Below are 23,242 nucleotides of genomic sequence, written 5' to 3' on the forward strand. Positions count from 1 at the left end.
AAGATTTCTAAAATATTGAAATCTTGTCTCTTCAGCCCCAGTCCTAGTTAGGATCTTTGCACTATCATAACCATCAGCCCATATGACAAGGCTTTACAAGAGTTATCAAAAGAAACCTCAAAGAAACCTCTTACAGCAACTTCATCAGCATCTCTGTATTGTTTCAGTCTCCAGAATCATGAAGGAGTTTAAAAGAAACTTCTGTTGAACATGATGTAGCTTACTTTGCACATTGCAGGAATTGGATTTTCCTCCTTAGGACCAGACAATAGCTAGCTAACTCTGTGGTAAGAGTTCCTTGATAGTTAATATAGTTCCACTATAAGAGCCATACACACTAGAGCTATCCAAAGTGTCTTCTATCACTGAGGAATTTATGCAGGGAAACCAATGTGGAAGACTCCCTGAACAGAAACATCCCATGGGAAAACCTTACCTGACTTTTACAGAAGCATCTCTAGACAATCTTTTGAAGTTATAAAACCAAATCATTTATTGAACAGGTATTTTTTAAAAATCAGTTTCCATAACAGAAATCAAACCTATGCCTGGCAGTCAAGACATCCTTGAAGGCAGCAGCTGTGGAACATTGACAGTTACCCATGGCACTGAGGAAACATGCAAAATGAGTAACAGCATTTATTACTATTTCCTAAGTAGCAAAGACCAGACAGGGATAAAAATGTACTTTTAAAAGTTATGCTTTTCTTTTGATGATATAATCTCCAGCACCTGGCCTTTCCTCTAGCAACACTCCCAAAGTAATACTGTTCTCTGAAAATAGTCTGAACAAAATGAATACTCTTTGTTCCATTTTCAGTCCCTCATGTACCAAACAGGAACAAAGCAGAGATATGCAAGTACAGAAAAAAGTCTCTCAAACACTTTCTTATTTCAGTCTTACCTTAAGGCAAACTTGTAAATTTTAAGGGAATATCTCGAGAATTAAGCATAGAGCTTATGAAACTCTTTTTTTCTTTGTTGTTTTTGATCAAAGTTAACTTTCTTAGAGAACAGGTATGCACAGCAATAACCTCTCAGAAGTGTCTTAGGATAAGACCATGTTAGTGATGTTTATGTAACTTTTGCATCTGCAAGTATTCCTTAAACTGACATTTACAGTCTAACTGTACAAGACAAAATTTCAGTAGTTCAGAGCACAGTGTGACATTATTTCAATGAGTGTAAATGCTGAGGGCAACAAGGTAAAACTGCCTCAGTATTTCATTTCCACACAAAACATATGAAAGGAACAACAAAGTAAGTTATCTTCTCAGAGCCTTATGTCTTTAAAAAAAGGATGCAGTAAAGCCTCTTTTGCAGTTATTCTTGTTGCAGGGTTTAAGTCTAGTAGCTTATCAAGTAGGTCATACGCTTCATCAGGAACCTGATCCCATCCTTTCATGTCAGTTGTCTTTGTTTCCAAAGCACCATCGCCTTCCTGAAAACTCTGTAAGTGTTGAATTTGTTTTCCAAGTGTCTCAGGAGCACAGGATTTGTTTGCTGCAACTGACAAAGCTGTGTTGTTTTCAGACCTGCTGGGCCCTTCCCCCTGAGATCTCTTACAGCTGCTATTTGTTCCTCTCAGTTTTTCACAGAGGGTTCGTAGGTTTTGAGTTGGGACAACTTGGGTGCACACAACTGATTTTCCTGGGGAAAAGAAGTTGTACAGGAAGCCACATTTTATTATACTTTCTATGCAACAGTAACTTTTATTTCAGAGAAACTTCATGTCTCAGAGTATAACTGGCATGAAAGAAAATCATCCTAAATCTATGAAAGAACCAAATCCAGCTCCCCACACCTCCACACCAGCCCTGCTGTGACAGAAGCAGCCCCTGAGAGTCAGAAGGGGTCATCATCTCAGTTCTGCTCAGAACAAAGAGCTTTGGGTTATGTGAAGTTAGGTAGTGACAGGCTGTCAGCCACCTTGTACACAACTTTTTGCATTTCACTGTCATTTTAACAGAACTGAAGACAATTAAATACCCTGATTTTTACACCTCTGTCTGGAGAATGAAAATTGATGCTGGCAGTTACACATCCAGCTAGTAAGCGCTGCAGCATTTAGCCTGCAAGCAATTAGGGGAATGGTTATTTGGATATTTTGTTTTGTGGTGATTGTGTGTTATTTTAAACAGGCCAGCTGTTGGGTACTGGGTTTTTAACTTGTTTGTTTTACTAGGCCTTTTGGGGGAAGGGGTAGGGGGAAAAGCAAGGTTTACATCATCTGAATTTTAAGTCACATTGACTTAAGCCTCCAGGCGAATTTTGTAGAAATAGAAACACTGTCTCAAGAATTCTAACCAAATGCCAGTAGGAAACATTTCGTTGGCATACTTCACCTCAAGTAGCCCTGACTTAGTGAAAGGCAGTAGACAGGTTGAGAAAACTATGGCATAAAGTACCCCATGCACACATTGTAAAAGACAGAAAAATACAAAACTGTCTTTAAAGTCTGTCAATATACACTTCAAAAAATGTGATTTACTTCCAAAATTACTCTCAAACCTAAAAATATATTTATTTACACAAAAAATTGATTGTAAATCACAGCATTAAGTAATATTTTCCCCCTTCCCCCATAATAAGGGTTTGCATACCAAAAGTTCTAGCAGCCTGAATGGTTTCTCTGGATCCACGAACTGTCATGATTTGTGCCAAAGCAGTTAAATCATCACTTGCTTTGAAAAATGGATACCGTCCACTGAGTAGAGAGAGGAATATGATTCCTGCAGACCACATGTCTATTGCTGCAAAGGAAAGCAAATTTATTAACAACTAAACTCAATTTCATCACAAACAAAATCTCAACTTTAAAAATAAATTATGATCTGAAAACTTTCTATCAGCAAAAGTTATGTTCTAAAGTACTTCTTTACTTTGGTCACAGAGATAATATATCAGATAAGAGTGGAAATTTCTGTAATTAGATTGAAGACTAATTTCCTACTTTGATGCGGAGGGAGTTTTTTTTGTATGAGTAATTCCATTAACTTGCTGAACTTAAAATGAACCAAAACAATGTTTGAAGTTGTTTTACCTGGGAAGATGAGAGAGGGCAAATGAAATGACTGGTTTGATATGTATTTAACTTTACTTCATATGAAGTATTATAAGGGTCATAAATAAAAAACAACTCACAAATGTTTGTAAAATAATTTTTTGGGAATTGAGGCTGGCACAGGTAGGCAGTACTAAGAAATTGATCTTATTATGAACTTTGTTCTTCTCTAATATGAACTCACTTGACAAGATCGGCAGTTTAAAAACCATAATAGTTCAAAGTTATTCATCACTTTCATTGTGTTATGAAGAGTACAGAGAGTACTTTGGGGAGAGAGGCCAAAGCCTGATGGAAACTTCAGTGCTGGGAGTTACAAGAATACCTGTCTGCCATAATTTTTTTGGCTCACTAAGGTGCACATTTTAAGAGATGGCAAGGAAAGTGAAGGAGAGACTTTGAAGGATCTCAAACTCCAAACAGAAAATTAACAGTTGGGAAACAGAGGCATGTTCATCCTAGTCCTATTGAACGAGTAAGTAGCAAAATAGGTAGTAATTAATTTGAATGTTTTAATTAGAAACACTCAGCACGGGACTTTGATTTGAAAAAAAAGTATTACATTGACTTTAGTTGCAAAACCAGATTTTTATGTCTTTTATTAAAAAAATAAAAATCCAAGTTAATCATTTGGCACAATTTACAGTGGAAAGGTTTTCAGCCTTCTGCACAGTTCCTGTGAAAAGGTTTTAGTATCATCTTTCCAACAGTGATACAGTAATACTATCTGTTTGAGGGGCCATGCATCCCCCTGAGGATGTGGTTGGGTAAGCTGGAGTAATCAAGGTCAAGACCTTTGAGAAGGTTTAATTATGTAGCTCTTGCTGTAATTATAAGGCTTTATCCATCTGAGTGGGCAGTAAATCCTGGCCCCACAATTGTGGTAGAGCTGTGATCATCAGCAGAGTACAAGATCTTGTGGAATGACATCAAAATTATGATTCCTCCCTATGCTATTGTGTAGTGTGTTATCCAGCTAGTGAGGAAAGGGGAGCAAGGGACAAACCAAGGGAAAGTGTCACTGGACCTGTGCACTCAGCGTGGGAGTTTGGGTTGTACTCCCAGCCTGGGTCAGATGTACTGTAGTAGCTCTGGGTAGAGTTAGCTGGATTCAGCCAGTAACTTGGTGTCAGCACAGAGGCCAAAGCCAGGAGTAAGACTGGCAGGAGTAAAGGGGGTGACTCCAGCAGATGACAGTGGACAGTACTACATGCTACTTCAAATAAAAGTCATAAAAATTAGTATTAGTGTACCCAGTTCTAATTAAGGCCTTTGTTGACATACTGCAGGAGCTCAGCACCACTGACTCAGTCCAGGGATGTCTGTGCCACACCCAAGGGTGTCTGGATTTACCCTGACTTTCTGTAATCTCGTTACCCTGGAGAACCATCTGAAAGCGTTCTTAACACCAGCCTGTGTCCAAGATTTCCTAGGTATGTCTTCTTTCTGCCTCAATTCTGTCTAGACAGATTCAGAGATTGTCTCAGTTTGTCCTAGATTTCTGGATGACTGCTAGCCCATAAAGCTGGCTGTTACAGCAGGGGCACAAGAACTCCAAACAAGCTGCCATACCTTTGAAATCCCAGCCACACCCACAGCACAGATGTTGTTTCCAGCAGCAGTGAGCTATCTAGGCATAAGCTGATCAAATATGTTGTTAATTCTTTTCTGAGTGTATGTACATACTTTACTGAAAATTGACAACTTTCTCAAAAGTTATTCAGAAAAAAATAAATCCAGTTTTTGAGGACATTGGTATTTTTTTTGTAAGTCAGAACTCCAGGCCATACACGAAATATTTAATGGGTAACTTCGCTTCTACTGGCTCTCCATCCTGCAGGTAGGCACAACCTCTCTCACCTTGCTTGCACCAGGTAATGCATTAACCATCCCTCTGCCCTGCCCCAGTATTTACCCAAAGCACTGAATCTTATTAAATAAATTTTAACTCAGGGAAATTAAAATTTTAGTTCAAAAAAATTACAGCATTTACACACCAGCTTCTTAAACCACTAGCAAAAAGTAAAACATGATAAAAAGTCATTAAATAATGCTTTCTACAACACACTTGCAATTACACCATTAATTACACCTGTTATGGCAGCATATGTTACAACTTGCCTAGAAAAGGCTAAACAATGTTCCCTCTCCCCAAGATTTATTCAAGATTTTCTTGAACAAATAATCCAACAAAGTTCATAAAAAATTCTTCTTTCTTTTACAATATATTGTATTCAACTCCTGCACATGGCACTACCTCTCAAATTAATAAATACACATGCAGGTTTCAAACACAGGAAAAATATTCCTGAATTGTTCTTCCTCTGAATAATAAACTTTTCATTAAAATCAGGAAATACTTGAAAAGCATTAGAAGGGATAACAGATGAATTTCACAAGTTAAAAAATCCTCCCATAAAAAAGATAACAAAATACGCATAAATGAGAAGGATGAAAAGGAGAAAAAATCCATTTGCTTGGGTCTGCTGGGCAGTACCTGTGGTCTGAGTGGGGCACTTTGTTAATACTTCTGGTGCTCTGAATCCAGGTGTTCCTGCCCTGGGAGCCACTTGCTGACGCCTTGTAATAAGAGACAAATATATTTAGAATCTAAAAGTTGATAAGTAAGTTCTAAATCTAATAATACTTACTATTATTTTTAGAATATACTTGTGTAAGATGTGTAAATAACCTAACCCTGCTTTATTCAAGTTTTACAAAGGTTTCAAGCATCTTATCTAGCATGAAATCCTAAGAAACACACATAATAGCCTTATGATCTATTATATTATATTTTAATTATCTTATCTAGCATAAGATAATACCAGAAAAATACATATTGCATATTTAATTCACAATGACCTTTTCTTTGTTTCATCTAAGAAAAGTGTCATTTTTGTTAAAGGCTTATCTTCATGGGAAACTTGAAATTAAGGCTAATTAACCCAAGGCAAAAAGTATATGAGATTCTTGAGTGTGGATGCTTTGTGTTAGTGCAGAGCAACCCAAGGGTTGCTCTCAGTGTTACCAAGAATCTACTTTTTGTTGAATTAACTAAAAGGTGTGAGGTTATCATTATTTAAAAGATAATGTGTGTATAAAAGGCAATAGTAGATCATAACCAAAACTACCTGCAGATGGATGGAGTTTAACTCAGCTACTGAGATTCTGCAGCACGAGGCACTGGCACAGGTTGCCCGGAGGTGCTGTGGATGCCCATCCCTGGCAGTGCTCAGGGCCAGCTAGGATGTGGTTTGGAGCAGCCTGATCCAGTGGGAGTTGCTTCTGCCCAAGGCAGAGGGTTTGGAAAAAGATGACCTTTAAGGTTCCTTCCAACCCAAACCATTCTGGGATTCTATTAGTTTTTTGGATAAACAAATGCAAAACAGTCATGCTTCCTTTTTATTCTACATTTCATGATTTCCGGAATCCCGACTGTTGCTATAATTTAGGCCTATTAGATAACTACTAAATTTTTCTAAGTGTTGTAATTAACTCAAGGGATTTTCTACAACAGATGTAGGTGAATAAATAAACACAACAAGAAAATAATTACCAGTCAATCTTTCTAGCTGTAGATAGCAATTAACTAATCCATGAATTCCAGGAACTATTTTTGTTTAAAAAGAGCATACTCAGTGTTTTAAGGGCTGCAGAGATCAAGTACTATCTTTCACTTACTAAATCAGCAGTATAGTAAATCTAAGTTTCTGACTTTGCTTGACAGAAAGTAGACAATTTTACAACATTATCAAAGCAAATTACCTTGAAAGGCAAACACTGCAAACTCTGTCCGTTGCATAACAGTCACAGAGCAGGTTTAAAGGGGAACCACTGGCAGCTTTCCTGGCTGCCCCATTGCTCACAGTTTTGGTAGAAATAATCTTCTTCTTTGTTACTAACTTCCTAGATGAAACATCTATCATCTTTGATTGTTTTATGAGCTGCAATGGAGATATTTTAGAGAAGGTGACATATTTAAAAAGTTTCCCTTTACACAGAGATAGGACAGTTCCTAAAATACCAACTTAACAGATGCTGATGAACAAGAAGAATTTTAGAACAGAGAGCAAACCTCTTTAACAGTATCAAAACTACTATAAAACAGACACTGGAACTTTCTAGATAGACTGACTTCCTCCCCTTCAGAAGACATTTTCAGTGTTTACTAAAAACCAATATATATTAGATATTCTGAAGCTACAAGACAAGTATTTTTCAAGTTAGTACAGTGTTTCAAGATTTTTGGCTCAACATGAGAATAAGAAAAAAAAGAATATGAAATGACACAGCAACACACTGACACTAACTCTAGTTCTACAATAAAATACCATAAACCAAACCTTCTAATTAGTTAGGGTTTCCCCCATGTCATATTAAATACTAATTACAGAAAAATAGTTACAAGTTTTATCCTCAGCTTCAACTGCAAAATATTTTTTTTTAAATGTCATGAGGTAAGTAGGGAGTGGTTTAGCACAAGAACAGCTCCCCAGGGCAGTGGTCACAGCAGCAGCCTGACAGAGCTCAAGAAGCCTTTGCACAATGCTCTCAGGCACAGGGTGTGACTCTTGGGGTGTCCTGTGCAGGGCCAGGAGTTGGACTTGATGATCCTCATGGGTCCCTTCCAACTAATTTTATTTTGTGATTCTATGATTAGCTGCACAAATAGATGTATAGGAAAAAATATTAACTTAGCATCCAAACAAAATCAGTTAGGGGGACAGCTACAGAACTCCTTGTTTAGGAACTTCAAAAGGGACTGAAACAGAAATGAAAAATTCTTTGAGCCTTTCAGGAAAGACACACTTAATAGTCTGCTCAAAACCTTTTAGTTCCACAGCATTCTGGAGCAGTGCTCAGTCTTAGAGAACAACCAGTTCTATACTTTTTCAAATATGCAGCAGGTTGATGCTACTGATGAGTCAATACTTCTTACTTTTGTGCTTGAGTTCTCCTGGTATGTAGAGCTGTAGACATTGAAATTCCTCTCTCCGAAGACAGAGCGCTGGACAGAATGGTGCACAGAGTCCTCCTACAAGACCAGCAAAAAGGACAATAAGGATCCTGTTTAACAGGGATCTGGGTACTGGCAGTTCAAAAAGAAGTGTGGAGTGCCATAAAACAACAACAGCCACATGTAAGTAATTTTCAGGCATCAGGTTACTGTGGATGAAGAAACATGGTCTAGACAGAACAGCAAACATGTTTACAAAACCAATCACACCTCTGAAGTGCCCCAAGATGATCCAAGTGTAGTCTGTACTGCACTTGTTATGCAACCAGTAACTAAACACAGGTGAATGATTATTGGCTTGGGGAGGCGTTTCCCCATCCGTGTCTCTAAAAAAGGATTTAAGGCTGTCTATATAGTAACTTATGTTAGGGTTTTATACAGCCTTCAGCACTGTATTACATCTAACAGATAATGATGAAGCCAATAGTTGTGTAGAAGCAGCTCCTTAGATATGAACACTGTGCTGCGTGCAGGCTCAGCTTCTGTGCAAGTACTGCATCTCCCCCTGTTGGATGAAGGAACACATTAAATATATACAACAGCATTAATGAAAGAGACTGAGAACCTTTCCTCCTCTTCCTTGTTTCATCTGTACTTTTGAAAGTGAGCTGGACCTTCTGTCAGCTGCTTTTGAGGCTGACTGTTGAGCTATCTGTTTAGGTGCTGTGACAGAAACCCCATTTCCCGAGGTTACAATGGGATTAGTTTGCAAGCAACTTCCCTGCTGGTCTTCAGAGTGGGCAGTTTTAAGAAGCTCAATTTTCGTATCAGGAGTTCCTTGTGCCAAGCCAAAATCTACCAAGGCATACCTGAAAAGACAAATTCAGAATCAGGAGTCACAGAGCATCTATAAGTCATTCAATTTACTATTCATTACTTACTTATCTTTCTTTCACATTTCATTCAATGTTGCTTATCTGTACTGTTGCCAGCATCACAGTCCTATTTTCTCCCTTCTCCTCCTACTGACCCATCTTACCTATCTCCTCAATGTTTTCACTCTACACCATTGTTCATTGTTTCTTGTCCCAAAATCTTATCAAGTGCCTCCTTTCTCCAAAGGTATTTTAAAAAATATTTCCAGCAATTTCTTTCTGAAGTTCTTCTAATCCTACAGCCCTGAATTTTCAGCCAGAAGTCATGTACAAGTGACTCTACTCTTGCAGGATTCCCACAGGCAGAGGACAAAGGTAGCAGTGAAGACAGACCAGACCAACGGCCCTTAAAGTTTTGACAGAATTCTGGCAAATACTACTGGAATTTACTTTAGCCCTCAAACAGGTAAGGCTACATTAGTTCACACTTCAGATCTGTCTCGAAGAGAATTATTTTTTGCTACAACTAGCACAGAGACAATCCATCCGTCCCTGGGTCTCAAACTCAACTCCACACTCTAAATGCAAAGTAGAGATTAAGGCTCAAAAAATGCAGGAAGAGCAAAATGACAGTACATCTTCATTTTGACAGATTAAAAAAACCCCAAAACAGTGTTTCTCAAACTTTTAATCTTGAAGTTTGGCAAAATGCAATCAGATCTCCCCTACAAACTGTCACTGCATAGAATCACAGAAACATTTAGGCTGGAAAAGACCTTTAAAATCAAGTCCAATTGTTAACCCCGCTCTGCCAAGTCCCACAAAAACCGTGTCCCTAAGTGCTGGATCTACAGGTCTTTTAAATTCCTCCAGGGGGGTGACTCAACCGCTTCCCTGGGCAGCCCATTCCAATGCTTGATAAACTTCTTTCTAATAATATTTAATCTAAACCATCCCTGGTGCAACTTGAGGCTGTTTCCTATCATCACTTTTTACTTGGGGTTGTGCATCCTGCTGCAGTGCTTTGTTTTGGACACACTCCAACACGTCAGTGTCTCACCTTTACAAGCACAATGCTAACAAATACAGGTGTAAGACTGCTAGCACTGAAGCATTCTGTCCATTTCAGCCCTTCACAAAGCAATACCTCACTTTTTACAATCTTTAAATTTTGTAACTTGCAGGCAAAAGAGCCAACTCTACTAGTTATAAACATTAATTCAGTGTAAACTGAAAACAGCCCAAAGCCAGCTATCTTACCTGTACCAGTTTTACTCTATCCACTTTTAAAAATCTACAAGGATCATTCTATGCACCACAAGTTACAATTAAATTTATTTAAAAAACATCCATATTTATTTTTCTCATTCTTATTTGAAAATGTAGTACTTTTAATCAGTAGTAAAATCTTCATTTTATCAGGTCTTTAGCAGATAATACATTAAGTAAAAAAAATCCTTCTCTTCTCAAGTCCCTTACCAGTGAAAGAAAAATTTTACAAATAAAACCCCACATTTTTAGCTTTATGATTTAAGCACATGTTATGCAGCTGGAAGGAAAGAAGCCTAAAAGCCTAATTGACTCTGTTCTGCCAAGGCACACATCCCCAGATGAGATCACAGTATGGCCAGACTCACTTTTTTAGCTGCCTGTTGTAGAGGAAGTTGCTGGGCTTGACGTCGCGGTGAACAATACCGAAGTGATGAATGCGCCTCAACGCTTTAAACAGATTGAACATGTATTCCCTCACTTCTTCAAAGGAAAGGGAATTCAAAATGTCCTGAAAGAGTATTTGGGTACTGTAATTTATAGAATCATAGAATAATTACAGAATAATTATCCATCTGCTTTTAATTAAATGTTTTACTACATATCAAAAGTCTGAGACTCACCAAGAAGGACTCATGCTCCAGATATGGCATAACAATAACAACGTGATCATTTTTCCTAAAGCAGTATTTAACTCCCATAACATTATCTTGTCCCCTAGAAGAAAAGTAGTATTAGTCAACAAAGACCAGAAAATGGATGTTTATTTTCCTTTATTTCTTCAAAATACAAACTTCAGTCAGGCTTTCTTTTATAAACCTAATTTATATTTTGACAGCAGTCTTATCAACAATCAGCACTTGTGCTCTTGCTGCAAAGCTGTGTTCCATTTGACCTCCATTTTATGCTCCATTCTGCAGTTTGGAATAGAACTACAGATTAGCTGTGGGGCTGTGGTTTGTAGTTAACACTGTAATTAATATAGGCCCTAACTTTCATGATCCTACTACTTTAAGAAAGTGCTATTCAGAACACTCCACCTACAAGTATCCATTCCTAAAACCACATTTCTAATGAAGTGATTCTTTTTCCAAGCATTTCAGAACTGGAACTTTGTTACCACAAAGATATACAAGGAAATTTCTCAGCTGGTAAATAGAACACCCCTCCAAACTGAGACTAACAGCAAAGGGCATCTATGACAGGTAAGACACTCCTTTTGTTATTTGCTCTCAAGAAAAGAATATATATATGTGTGGTTAAAAACAAATCAAGAGAAGTGACAAAACTTAAGTAAATACAAAACAGTGAGACAACATTTAGCACTTATGAAAATCATAATTTTTTTGTTTATGTACCCTGCCACTGTGAGGCACTGAAGTTCAGCAGCTATTCGCAGAGGGTGGCTGGTTGGAATCAAATGCTTCAGGGCCATTTTCTCCTCATATCCTGTTTGTAGCTGTGCTGTGGCCAAGTAAACAGAACTAAAAGTACCTGTAAACAAAGGAGAAAAACATTGTCTTCAACATTTTTAATTAGGTCAATGCAGATTTTTACAGAAGTGATCTAACTGTTCACAATCTGGCAGTACACTTGATACTACATCAAAAGCAGAGTCTAGAAAAGAAAAATCCAGTTCCTTTTTTCTACTACTGAATATACTGATCTTGTATACAAGTTTTTTATGTCAGTAAAAATGCAAATATAACACTGTCTAACTTGCCTGGGACACAGTGCTCTTTGAATGTAAATTTCCTATCTTTGATTTGCTTTCTTGTTTAGGTAGCTTACTTTCATCTGACATCTAACTCCTCTCCCTACAATGTAAGAGGACTGTATAATGCTAATCTGAAAAGCACTGCCAGTGCTATTCAAAGCACTTCTGAAATTGCTACATTTTCCTTAATTCTGTAGCTTATCTATAAAGTAAGACTTCCCACATGATGTGTAACTGCACTGTTTATTTGCCCAGAGCATTTTACCACATCCAGTGTGATACACTTGCTTGAGAAAGAGAGTATTCAGCCTGTATGATATCTTACACAGCCATTTAATTTTAGGGATATCCTAATAAGCATCTTAGGAGGTTAATTTGTCCCAATGATCTGAGATATCTGAACATACAAATTGAAGTGTTGTTCCATATGAATAAAGAATAGAAATTACTTCTGATTACATTTTAAGTACATTTTAACTTTTTGTTTGCATTGTGCTGGCTCAACAGTATGAGTGTTAACATACATCATAATGCCAGCAAAACCTAACTACTTCACACAGGCATAAAAAAAATCCCAAACAACCTGGAGACCCATACCTTCAACAGAATTGACTGCAGCAACAAGGGTTACCAAATTTGACTTAAGACATTATTTTCGGTGGTGAGAACTAATGAAGTGAAAGTGATTCCACAGTGGAATCCTAAGTTGAAACATGTTTTCTCATAAGGCTGTTGTACTGTAAATGGTATTTTTAAAAAACATTGTTTGCTCCCAACAGTAAAATGAGAGTATTGTTTATAACCAGAAATTTTGTTTAACTACACTATCTTTTTTATGATAGGTAAAAGGATTTTTTTTTATTTTACATTCCTGTGGGGAATGGAGCTGGGGTTTTTTAAATAGTTCGATGGTTTTTGAAACAAAAACTCTTAGGCATCTTAAAAAGTGCTGAAATTCCACACTCAGAAGTATCTGAATCTATTTATAGTCATGGCTGACACTAATTTAAGGTATTTGCAATACTCTCCTGTTGAAAGCAAGGTGAACAGAAGCACTCTAAAATTTGATACTGTGTCTCTTCAAAAATTAGAAAGTTGCTCATTTTTTAAGTAAAGCACCTCTAACCTTTCAGTTTCCTTATCCACTTCTGCCAAAGAGATTTTCGTAGAAACAAAGCTAACTTAAGGAACACCAATTAAATGTGTCAAAACACAGATACACATAAGTAGATTCCTCATATAAGGGAGAAAATGAATGGTTTTTAAGACTACTTACTTGAATCTACCTCAGAAATTTTTAATTGCCAAAATTGGAATGCTGTTTTTTAAAAGACTTTAATATACCAGATTTTCAAGAAAATATCTTGAAAGTGTTCCTAATTAATATACCTATATGCTCAGAAACATTAGAATTCCTGCAGAGACCATACAGTAAGTCAAAAAGGCATTTGGCTTAAATTGCGTATATTGGGATCTTTTATGTACACTTTTTAAGCTAGAAATGCCAAAAGAAATCTTAACTCTAAGCAAGATAAAATGAAACATTTACCTTCCCCGATTTTTTCCTTTATTTTGAACACATTTACAAGCTGTGGCACTGCTTCATAAAGTTTTTCAATATCTTTTTTTACTCCTGCTGTGGGAAGAATGGGGAAAATAAGTTAGGAATTTTATTACTTGATTCAATATCTCATCTATTTTGGAGATCAGAAATTATACTTCGCTTCATAGGACTGTAGATTCACATACACAGAGTAAAAAACAGCACAAAGGTATCCTATCCTGTTGACATTAGCATGTGGATATTGTTGTTCTTCACCACACTCCTTTCCAAGCTTCAGCATTTAAACAATTTTTTTTACTTATCTCACAGATAGCATATCCTGAGAGGGCAAAAGCTGCCTGGTTTGTAGGACACCTACAGCTCATCACTAAATGTTTCCATGGAATTTGCAACAGCCATTTGACAAAAGGCAAAACTGTAACAGTTGTTTCTGTAAGTATAAGTGCAAATCCATCAGACGCAAATCACAAATGCAGAAAAAGTAGTATTTTCTAGATATTTTTAACATTGGTAATGCAATCCTTCCCACTGTTAAAATAATTGGCAGCAAAGCTCATGTTTGCTCTGCATTTCAGCTGCTGCACTTCATGCTGCAATCACTAGATGGCACAACAAGGATGCTGCACTGTATTATTTCCAAAAAATCATGTAGTTTTCCATTCAGTTTACAAATCCTTGTTGTTCAAGCCTTTTCTATACACCACATAAGAATTCATTTCATTTGAAGCTATCAGTTGTGTAGAGGCTGTGACTAATTTCTGTGAAGCAGGGGTAAAGAATATTTCAGTATAGAGAACTAAGCACAAACTGTATTTGTGAAAAGTCAATCAAATGTGTATACATTTTTCATCCTAAAAATAAATAACAAATTAAATTCAGCATAAACAGATAAATGTAATGTATTCTATATGTAAAAATGGATCATGTTTCACCAGGGCAGTAAGTCATAAGCAATAAGATTTTTTTTTTTTTAATCAGAGATATGCTAGAATCAAAGCATGGATTAGCATGCATCCCTAGCCTTCTATGTAGCTTACTTTAAACAACAACAAGAACTGTCTAAAGAACACTTTCTTCCTGCTAAAAGCTCAATAAATCAGCTAGTAATTCAAGTAATATTTAACTTCCAATTTATTTTTTTTTATTTCAAGATTTTATAAAAACTAACATACTAAAAATGCTTCTGAGAACTGAAACCTGCTTCCTCACTTAACTATTTACATATTTACATGAATTGTTTTTCCTTTAAGTTGTTCTCTCTGCTTCTTCAAATTATTTTAAGACATTTTGGCAAATATTTCAGGAATTAAAAAATCCTAAGGTATATACTAACAGCCATGGAGAACTAACTCAACAACTGCTGTAGAATCTGCCAGGTAATCCATTTTGTTCAACACTAAATTCAGATTCCTCCCTGGAGAGAGTTAAAGCTGTCAGACCCTTCAAGCAGGGTGGCAGAGGGTGCAGTGCCACCCAAGGCACTGACAGCATTTAGGAGCTCAATGGAACCAGTTTGTGTGAAAGAGAGAAGTGCTGGAAAAAGTCAGTGACTGTCCTGTTGAAAGACAGGAGTGTAACATCACCTGGTCTGTTCTGGGGCCTGAATTCTCAGCTGGGTGCAGAGAACATGCACTCATTGTGCCATCAGGGCAATAATACTAATAACATTAGCCAGCATTTTCTGTGAGCAGATTTTAAAGTGATTTCTTCTCATATTTACAAAGCAATACAAACACTATTCAGCATCAATCTGGGCAAAATACTGGGTTTGTGCACTTGTCTGGTCAGTTTTATTCTCAAGGGCTGGCTTTTTTTCATTCTGGTATCCTCTTATAATAACACGTTCTGTAATATATAAATAGTAGGTTTAGCAAAACTGCTGTTGCTGAAGTTTTGTAACACACAAACAGCAGGAATAACCTCAAAATCAAAAGCAACCTCAAATGTTTTCATTTCATTAATTCTTTATACATCAGGATCATATACAGACAGGCTTATAATCGATACTGAAATTTCCCTAAGTGATGAAGCAGCATGTCAGCAACAAAATGTAATGTTGACAATCCCTGTTCCAGCACATACCTGAAAGCTTGCTGTTCTGCTCAGGATTCCCGTGGAAGGCTTCAGCCTGCTGAGGGTGCTGTTCATCACAGGGAGACTTCAACACTGTCTCCATCACAAAACAAGTCTCAAATAAAAACAAATCCAAGACTTCGAGGGTCACTTCTGGACACCTGGGGGAGCAAGCACATCTGGTAAGACACTTCCCTGCACTCAGTTCCTGAGATGAGGTTTAGGGAGTCTGGGGAGTTCCTCTGTACTACCTAAAACAAAGTGCCACCCACCATCCCAGTGACACAGCAAACCAGAAAAACAACGAGGATAGAGGGAGGGAAGGGAAGGAAGACTGCAGGATAAGCTTAAATGCAACTGACTTTCATCTCTCATTTTTCCTCATTCACATTAAAGCATTGTCTTTTCCCTAAAGTTTGCTTCGAAAGGCAAGGAATGCACACAGACAGAAACAGCTGCACTGCACACTGCAAAAGCTATAGAAAGCCAGAAAGACTGAAAGAAATTATAAGAGAAAAAATACCTTCTCCATATGAGATCCCTCCCTCCTAGATAAATTCAACAAAACACATAATTATTCATTGCCCTCCCACCACAAGAAAAATAGAACATGCTTATTTTGAAATGCTTCTTCCCAAATCTTAGAAACACTACATAGAACTGTGAACTAGTAAAGTCCATTAGTACTGTGCAATCCAAAAACCCCCGATAATCCCTTTTTAGGAGGTAAAGAGCGGCAGGGACTCCCAGAGCAGAACAACCAGTGATAAGCAGCCGGGAAGCATCAGTTCTCACAGTTACTCAAAACTGCTTCCATTCCGCTGCTCCCGGCCCTCACGGGACAGCCCCGCCGGCGAGGCCCGGGCCCGGCGCACGCCGCGGCTCCCCCGCCGGCCCGGGGCTCACGGGGTGCGGACGGGCCCGCCGGCTCCGCTCCGGCCGGGCGGGGGAGCCGCCCCCGCGGGGATCGGGGGCACTGAGGGCGGAGGGGGCGCGGAGCGGGGCCCCAGAGGAGCGGCTGGGCTGGGCTGGGCTCGGCTCGGCTCGGCTCGGGAGGGAGCGGGGGCCACTCACGCGGGCTCCGGCGCGCGCCGGGGTTTTGCCGCTGCCGCCTTTCGCGCCCGCCGCCAATCCCGGCCCTCGGCGGAAGCCGGGGTCCCGGCCAATGGCGGCGCCGGGCGGGGAAGGGCGCGCTGCCATTGGCCGGCCCGAGGGCGGGGCCCGGCCGCGGCGGCGCGCGCAGGGGGCGGGGCGGGGCGCGGCCTGTGGCCCGGGAGCGGCGCTGCCCGGCCTGCCCCGGCACCGGAACGGGGAGCGGTGCTTGTCCCTCGGGCTTCGCGTGCTGCGTGTGGCTACTGCCAATAATCCCGCCCCAAGTGCCCAGTCAATTCTTGTTCTGTGTAGCTCTGCTATAAATCCAGCCAGATGACCCAGAGGCCCAGGAATGGCTCCACCGTTGTAACGGGGCTTGGCTGGCAGCTTTGCCGTACTGCCTGAGTACACAACAAAAGGGATCGCACACAATACAACATTAGATTTGCACCTTGGCCCTGGCCTGAGCTGTAGCTGCTGACCAGCAACGAGTAGAACTAGGAAACTCAGTGGAATTATTTCAGCTGTTCACTGTAATGTTTCCTGATGTTTAGAGTAGTTGGGTTTTATTGAAACTAATACAGTTGTATGCTTGTAAATGAAATAATTTAGCCCTTCTTGTCCATCACCCATTTTTGGTCAATACTTCTTCTTTAAAAGATAAAAGAATGTTACTCTTGTTGAAGAGTAGCTCCACTGCACTTGATAATACATAGATCTCTTGTTCACTAGAATATGAACCGAAATAATCTTGTTTATTGCATAATTCAGGCAGAGATCTGTAACTGCAGCCCTTGGTAAATAACAACCATGCCCAGGGTTGCCAAAGTTGCCAAGGCAATGTTCTAGCTTGGCTTTACCTTATAACAAGCTGTACTTGGGTTAACAAATTGTTAAATGCAGAAACAGGTTCCACCACTTTTGTTAAGCTGTGCTTCCTATTACACATTTTAGAAGGAGGGGGCTGAAATGAGTTGCTGAGCTTCTTTGTTTTAATAGGTTTTGGTTTGATGTGTGAGTTTTTCTTTTCCTACAGTTGTTCTCATTTCTACTTTTTGTTTAGGGCTCTAAGAAGTCAGTACAGCAGCTTGAGATTTAGTGAAGTTAATTTCAGTTAAGTGTGACTGAATTTAAAAGCAGATTATATTGAACATTAATTAAATTAGGTATCGTGACAAAATAATGGAGGCCAAATCCTGTTCTTTCTTTTATCCATGTAATCTTAAAGGAGTTCAAAGGGCACCACGAGCATTCATGAGTGCAGGTTTGTCCTAGTGCTAATGACAAGCAACATCATTCTAAATTAACCTCTTGGGACAATCTTACCTACAGCCATTTCTGAATACTGTTGAACCAGGAATTCTGTTTGCCAGTTAATACTTGCAAAATTGCTGCTGATTATTTACAGGTTGCATACTTAGCTCTGCTGCCTCCTGGCCAGGTCAAAGTTTCATCCAACTTCCTTGGCCTCCCTGCCTTGCAGTTGGCCTCATGTGGAATACCAAATCACCACCATTTCTATGCAGCTCCTGTTATTGGCACTTCTCTGTCAGTCATATCCATACTAACTTCCTCCTCATCACTTCAGTTACACTTTCATACTGCAAGAAATCTGCTTTCTGTATATCTTATTATCAAGATCCTCGTTTCTTTCCCTGCAATGTTTCAATTCATCTTGGTTTCAACACCTAAAATTACTTTCATTTAGACACAGGTCATTTATCTAGCTTGATCATTAGCTTCTCTCCATTATCTCCTTTCTTATTGATCCAAATACGTTGTGCTTTCTCACGCCATCCTTCCAGTGATTCTGGTTCTCTATCATGTAAAATTTATATTTTTTTGTTCCCATGAGCATAACTGGCTTTGTAGTATAATCTCATATTGTTTCTTAACTTATTGCCCCACTCTTTCTAACCTGCCAGAAATGCCAGCCTTGATGCTTGCTTTCATTTACATCTTTTTACCCTCTTCTTTCTCCTCTGTTTAAGGAGGAAGTTAAGTCAAATTGGATATGACTCTTCTCATATCTTCTCAAAAGTCACCTCCTCATCAATGTTTTTCTCCATGTACATCTTCACAGGAGAGAGAAAATTATATGTGCCATTTCCACTCTGTTTCCTCAGTACTTGCTTAAGTACCTTTAGCTTATTTTTGCTCTATTTTGAATGAATTTAGAAAAAGCAAAGGTATAGCTTCTGCTTTGCATCTGCACAGCTTCTGTGCCTTTGCTGTAGCATGAAACATTCCCTGTTTGCTGTTGGCTTGGATAAGCAGGAACTCCTTCTTCACTCGTGGGGCACTCCATCTTCTTGTTCAACACTGAGCATCCAGTTCCAAGCATGCACCACAGCAGGAACTTCTCAAAGCAAAGAGAAGAAATTGCATTAACTAAAATTGGCAAAGCAGCACATCTAATGCTCTGTGAGCCAGGCTGCTGCACTGCCTTCTCTCGTGGCTTCATCTCTAGGTTGGAAATGAGGATGAGAAGCCAGGCCCATGCAGGATGTTCCCTACGGCTGACAATCAACCGCCAAAACCCACATCTAGGAGCTGCCAAGAAAGGATCCAAACACTGCTGTGTGATTGCATCCTCTGCTGCCAGGATCTGCAGCTGAATCAAACCTTGTCTGTCTGCTGACAGGCCTAACAGAATCTGTGCTGACACTAGAGCACATCTATTAACCACTTCCCAGGTCAATTAAACCAGAAGCCTCCCTGTGCCTGTGCTGTCCTCCAGCCTTAGAAAAACAATAAGCAAGATCCAGGAAGGTAATTGATGAATTGTATCCAGCACTAACAGAGGCAGGAGATCCTTAACATCCCCTTGCTGCCAAGAACATCAGGTCATAAATTAGAAACTTAGAAGTCAGAAGCTATTTAGAAATGAGAAAATAAGAGCAGTTGTTGTCCTGTCAGTATTAGAAGTATGCATATACATATATAGACAAAATTCTATTTTAATGACAGTAGAAACTGTTAAATGTACGATTCAGTTTTCATTAGCCTAAATTGACACATGCTTTCCTACTTCTAATTACTCTTTTTGTTAGCAATACGAGTCTGTGGCAAAAGTTTGCTCTCTTTGGCACCAGGTTGAGACACATCTCTTCATGCTATTGTGCCCTTTAGGAATACTGTCAAATTCAATTATTCAGGACTCATGAGTCTTGCACTAACATGAAGAGATTTATTTGAAAACCATGGGACTATAGTCCTTTTTTCTGTTTTTCAATTTCCATTTCTTAACCAGGAAAACTGAGATTGCCAGCTTTGCTCTCACATGCAGATGAGTGCAGCCCTAGAATAATGCACTCAGATGTGTCAGTGACTGTCTCTGCCAGCATTTTCTGATCAACTATATCTCAAATATCAAAAAACATACCACAATAACAGTCTCTAAGCCTATTTAAAGGCAATTAAAAATAGATGTAAAAATTACTTCAGGCAAAACCAGAGGAATTCTCAACCCTTTATGAACTGTGTCTCATTCAAACAAAGTATGTTTTAGTAAAATCTAATAAGGAATGTAGGCTCTCCTACACAATGGAAAAGTTGAAAAAGGCCAAGCTGAGTAAACTGATGAGTTTGCTGTGGCAGAAAGTGTTTGTGCAAACCTTGACTTGTTTCAGTGTGTATGATTTAAAAAAGGTGTCAAATTTCTCTGCCTTTCATAGGCATTTCTTGGAACTTAGTACTAGCTGTGTGCTTTTCCTCATGTTGTATATTGTCTCTTTGAATGTAGAGCTACCCTTTTCTTTGTTGTTCTTTATATTTTATCAACACACAATAATTTCCTCATGGTTAAATAAGAGATTCTGGTCTCCTAGTAGATATGTAGATAACACTGTGATTTTGCTCTAGTAGCTGACATAAGGCTGAATGTGGTAACCTCACTTACTGAATGATTATGTTGTCATTGGGAATACTCACACATGTAAAATGAGTAGGACTTGGCCCTTTGGTCATATTTTTGTAATAAAAGATAAAATGAGATTTTTAGGAAACTGCAACTTATGACCATAATATTTATGAGGCTGTCAGGACTGCACTGTAAAAATTCATATTATTTAATTCTTCACTCTGACACTAAAGCATCATTTCATTTATATGCAAATAGGAATATGCTGTTTCTTCACTGAAGAAGCTGTTTGAATTATTCAGATTTTATTAATAAAGCTTCATAAATAAGTATTTTTTCTACTCAATTGGTAGTGGCCAGGGGAGAGAATCTATTTATCAGACTTTGTTATTAGGAGCTTCATAACAAAATATGAAGATTTATGGAGTACATAATTAGACATTATGTGATTCTAATGGAAACACTGGGTTATCCAGATGAAATACTGTTTTCTTTATGCATTTCTCCTTGGCAGAGGCACTTTCTGGAAAATGGACAAAACCTGTCCCCATCACTAAGTTCCAATTAATGCCTATGAAAGGCAGAGAAATTTAATATCTTTTTTTAATCATACACACTGAATTTTGAATAAAAGGAGGTGCCTAAGGAAGACTATAAGAAATGCCAGGGAGAAGCAGGTAGAGAAAATGCCTCCTCTGGGTGGAGGTGCTGGGTTGTGTGCTGCTGTTAGCAGCATTGCCAGGTAGATAAATGAGATTGTGAGTGTGTGTAAATGGGCAGGCAGCTACCTGAAGGTCCTGCTTTGGACAGCCCAGGCACAGAGGCAAAGGATTCTGCATAGTCATTGTGGACATAATTATGGTCAGAGCAAAACGTAATAATGTACGTTAATTCTGGCCCTTTAACACATGACCAGGTGTTTTGAATGAGAAAATTCCTAAAAAAACCCACCCACTTTCCGTGCTAGCTTGTATAACCACTTATTTTATTTCTATAACATTGAATAAGACCTGAAAACACTGCACCTAAAGTATTAATTGCATCAATTTTTGAGTAATAACTCTGTAACTTTCATTCCTGGAGTTTAATTAAAAAGAAAAAAGTCAATACAGTAATGATGAGCCTGGTCATCCCCACCTGGGGCCTCTCCCCACCCTGCCCACCTCCCTATTTCAGCCCAGCTGGGGCCCATTGCCTTGGGTTTTGGGGATGGGGTAGGAGTGTTGCTCTCTTGCTCCCTCCAGCCCTGCTTGGTTGTGGGCTGATGTCCTGGACTGTCCCTGTGCCCAGGGAGGTGACACAGGGTTGTGGGGGCTGTCTGCTCCCTGCCCTGCTCAGGTCTTGCCCACACTGGAGGTCCTTCTCAGGATTCCAAAATTATATTATGCCTAGATTATTATAGGTACATTTTACTGAGGAAGAAATGCCACACTCTGTTCCCCCTTACTCCTGAACTCCAGTGCAAAGATGGACAGCAGAGACTCTCCATGGAAGCCTTCCAGAGCAGGTAGGTTTTGACCCAGGTGTTTCCAGCCTGGCAGCTCTCTTTGCACATAACTGTAGATGCTGCTGGTTCAGACTCCCAGGTTCTGTGGCCAAAGGAAGCAAATATGGAAATTTAATTTGGGCACCACATATCCTAGTCTGAGCAACTAGGCAACCTGATTTTTAGGCTCTTGGAGCCCAGCAGTAAATCAAGGAAGAATTCCTTGCTCTGAGCTGTGATATACTTGTAACTTTCTCCTGTTGCCTCTTCATTTTTTCCTTGGGGCAGAAACACTAAAATCTGAGGAAAAAATTATTAATTTCTTGCAATCTCTCATACTGAAAGTAGTAATATTTCCAAGTCAGCTGCCTCCAATACTACTGCAGTGCTTGTCAGCTATTATAGGAATGACAGTACTGAATTTGAATATGGAGCTGCTTTTTTTTTTTTTTTGCCTTGTATTTTCTTCCCTTTTGTGAGAGAATAACATGCCTTGGAAAAGCTTTATTTTAAGTGTGTAATGGTGCACTGCAGAGCTTGTTCTATATTAAATTCCAAGGATGAATTCTCTTGTGAGTAGTTTGCTGTGACTTGACTGATTCATTTATTTTTAAAGACAATTGTCTGGGGATTTTTATTTTTCCTTTTTGCTACTCTCAGCTACAGGTGATGAAAAGAAAACTAGCTTCACTGTTATTGTATGAAAAAGTACAGTGGGGTGACTTTTCTAATGGCCGAACAAGGTGGTAACTTCTGTGGGCTGGCAGAGGAACATGTTGAAGTTTACTGTGGCTTCAGCCCCATGTGACAGGCACAGCTCTGTGTCAGGATACAGCAGAAGGCTTTTCTCAAACTGGCACAGGGAAGGCAGGGATGTGATCATGTGGAAAAACAGTTCTGCTTCTCTTCCTGCCTGCATGGAAAAGCATGCCATGTTTCTGGTTTACTGTGACCTCTGCCAAATATGTGGGAGTCATGTTCTCCTTGTAATCAAGTTACGTGTTCAGGTGTCTCAGACGAGCCCCTCCAGACAGGTGAGGCAATGCAGCAAACAGCACACATGGCTGCATCTGAACAGACAGGACACTCACTTCAAAAGGAACTCTTGAGTCCTCAATTGCCTCAATCTTCTAATGTTCCTTTAAGTACAGAAACTCACCTAGAACATTTTATTATGTGACACTGCCTTGCCTATATCTGGTTGCTTGCTTTATGCTGTGATATGTTTTTTTGTGGGGAGGCATACAGGACATTAGTTGTTCCAAAATTTCTCCTACACAATA

At 39.1% G+C, this 23,242-nt stretch overlaps 2 protein-coding genes across 14 annotated transcripts in view; one reads left to right on the forward strand and one right to left on the reverse strand.

The window, feature by feature from the left end:
• Positions 1–23,242, forward strand: part of HFM1 (helicase for meiosis 1) — a 104,116-nt gene that overhangs the window by 33,244 nt on the left and 47,630 nt on the right. For 6 of the 9 annotated variants that reach the window (XM_064428292.1, XM_064428290.1, XM_064428310.1 and 3 more), the window contains exon 1: positions 21,663–21,980. Coding sequence is in view for 1 of the 9 variants with exons in the window: in XM_064428302.1 (XP_064284372.1) it covers positions 21,961–21,980 (20 nt within the window). In the remaining 8 variants the exon portion in view is untranslated. Of the gene's footprint in view, positions 1–4,353; positions 4,498–8,064; positions 8,205–9,247; positions 9,363–11,260; positions 11,371–13,755; positions 13,879–15,552; positions 15,702–21,662; positions 21,981–23,242 lie in introns of those variants that run through there. The other 3 variants (XM_064428293.1, XM_064428291.1, XM_064428304.1) reach the window with 1 other exon arrangement.
• Positions 468–16,685, reverse strand: CDC7 (cell division cycle 7). Of its 5 annotated transcripts, XM_064428314.1 has the most exons (13): positions 16,594–16,685; positions 16,043–16,067; positions 15,529–15,680; positions 13,432–13,518; positions 11,524–11,659; positions 10,789–10,882; positions 10,534–10,676; positions 8,647–8,890; positions 8,004–8,099; positions 6,830–7,008; positions 5,562–5,644; positions 2,604–2,753; positions 468–1,650 (listed from the first exon to the last, which is right to left on the reverse strand). In XM_064428314.1, the coding sequence occupies exons 3-13, from the start codon at positions 15,620–15,622 to the stop codon at positions 1,274–1,276; spliced, it is 1,683 nt and encodes a 560-aa protein (XP_064284384.1). In that variant the 5' UTR covers positions 15,623–15,680; positions 16,043–16,067; positions 16,594–16,685; the 3' UTR covers positions 468–1,273. The 5 variants fall into 5 exon arrangements, with proteins under 5 accessions (XP_064284384.1, XP_064284386.1, XP_064284387.1 ...); XM_064428316.1 differs by lacking the exon at positions 16,043–16,067 and having other exon boundaries at positions 13,432–13,515; positions 16,594–16,669; XM_064428317.1 differs by lacking the exon at positions 16,043–16,067 and having other exon boundaries at positions 8,004–8,098; positions 8,802–8,890; positions 16,594–16,669.

Source organism: Passer domesticus, chromosome 7 (genome assembly GCF_036417665.1).
Source record: "Passer domesticus isolate bPasDom1 chromosome 7, bPasDom1.hap1, whole genome shotgun sequence".
Lineage (NCBI taxonomy): Eukaryota > Metazoa > Chordata > Aves > Passeriformes > Passeridae > Passer > Passer domesticus.

Excerpts from the sequence above, each read along its gene's own strand:
- CDC7 (XM_064428314.1), bottom strand. The coding sequence starts at position 15,622 with ATGGAGACAGTGTTGAAGTCTCCCTGTGATGAACAGCACCCTCAGCAG. Across the intron at positions 10,883-11,523 it reads CAGTGCCTCACAGTGGCAGG|GGGACAAGATAATGTTATGG; the intron begins GTACATAAACAA and ends CTTTTCTTCTAG. Across the intron at positions 8,100-8,646 it reads AACAAGGAAGAGGAGGAAAG|GAGGACTCTGTGCACCATTC; the intron begins GTTCTCAGTCTC and ends CTGGTCTTGTAG.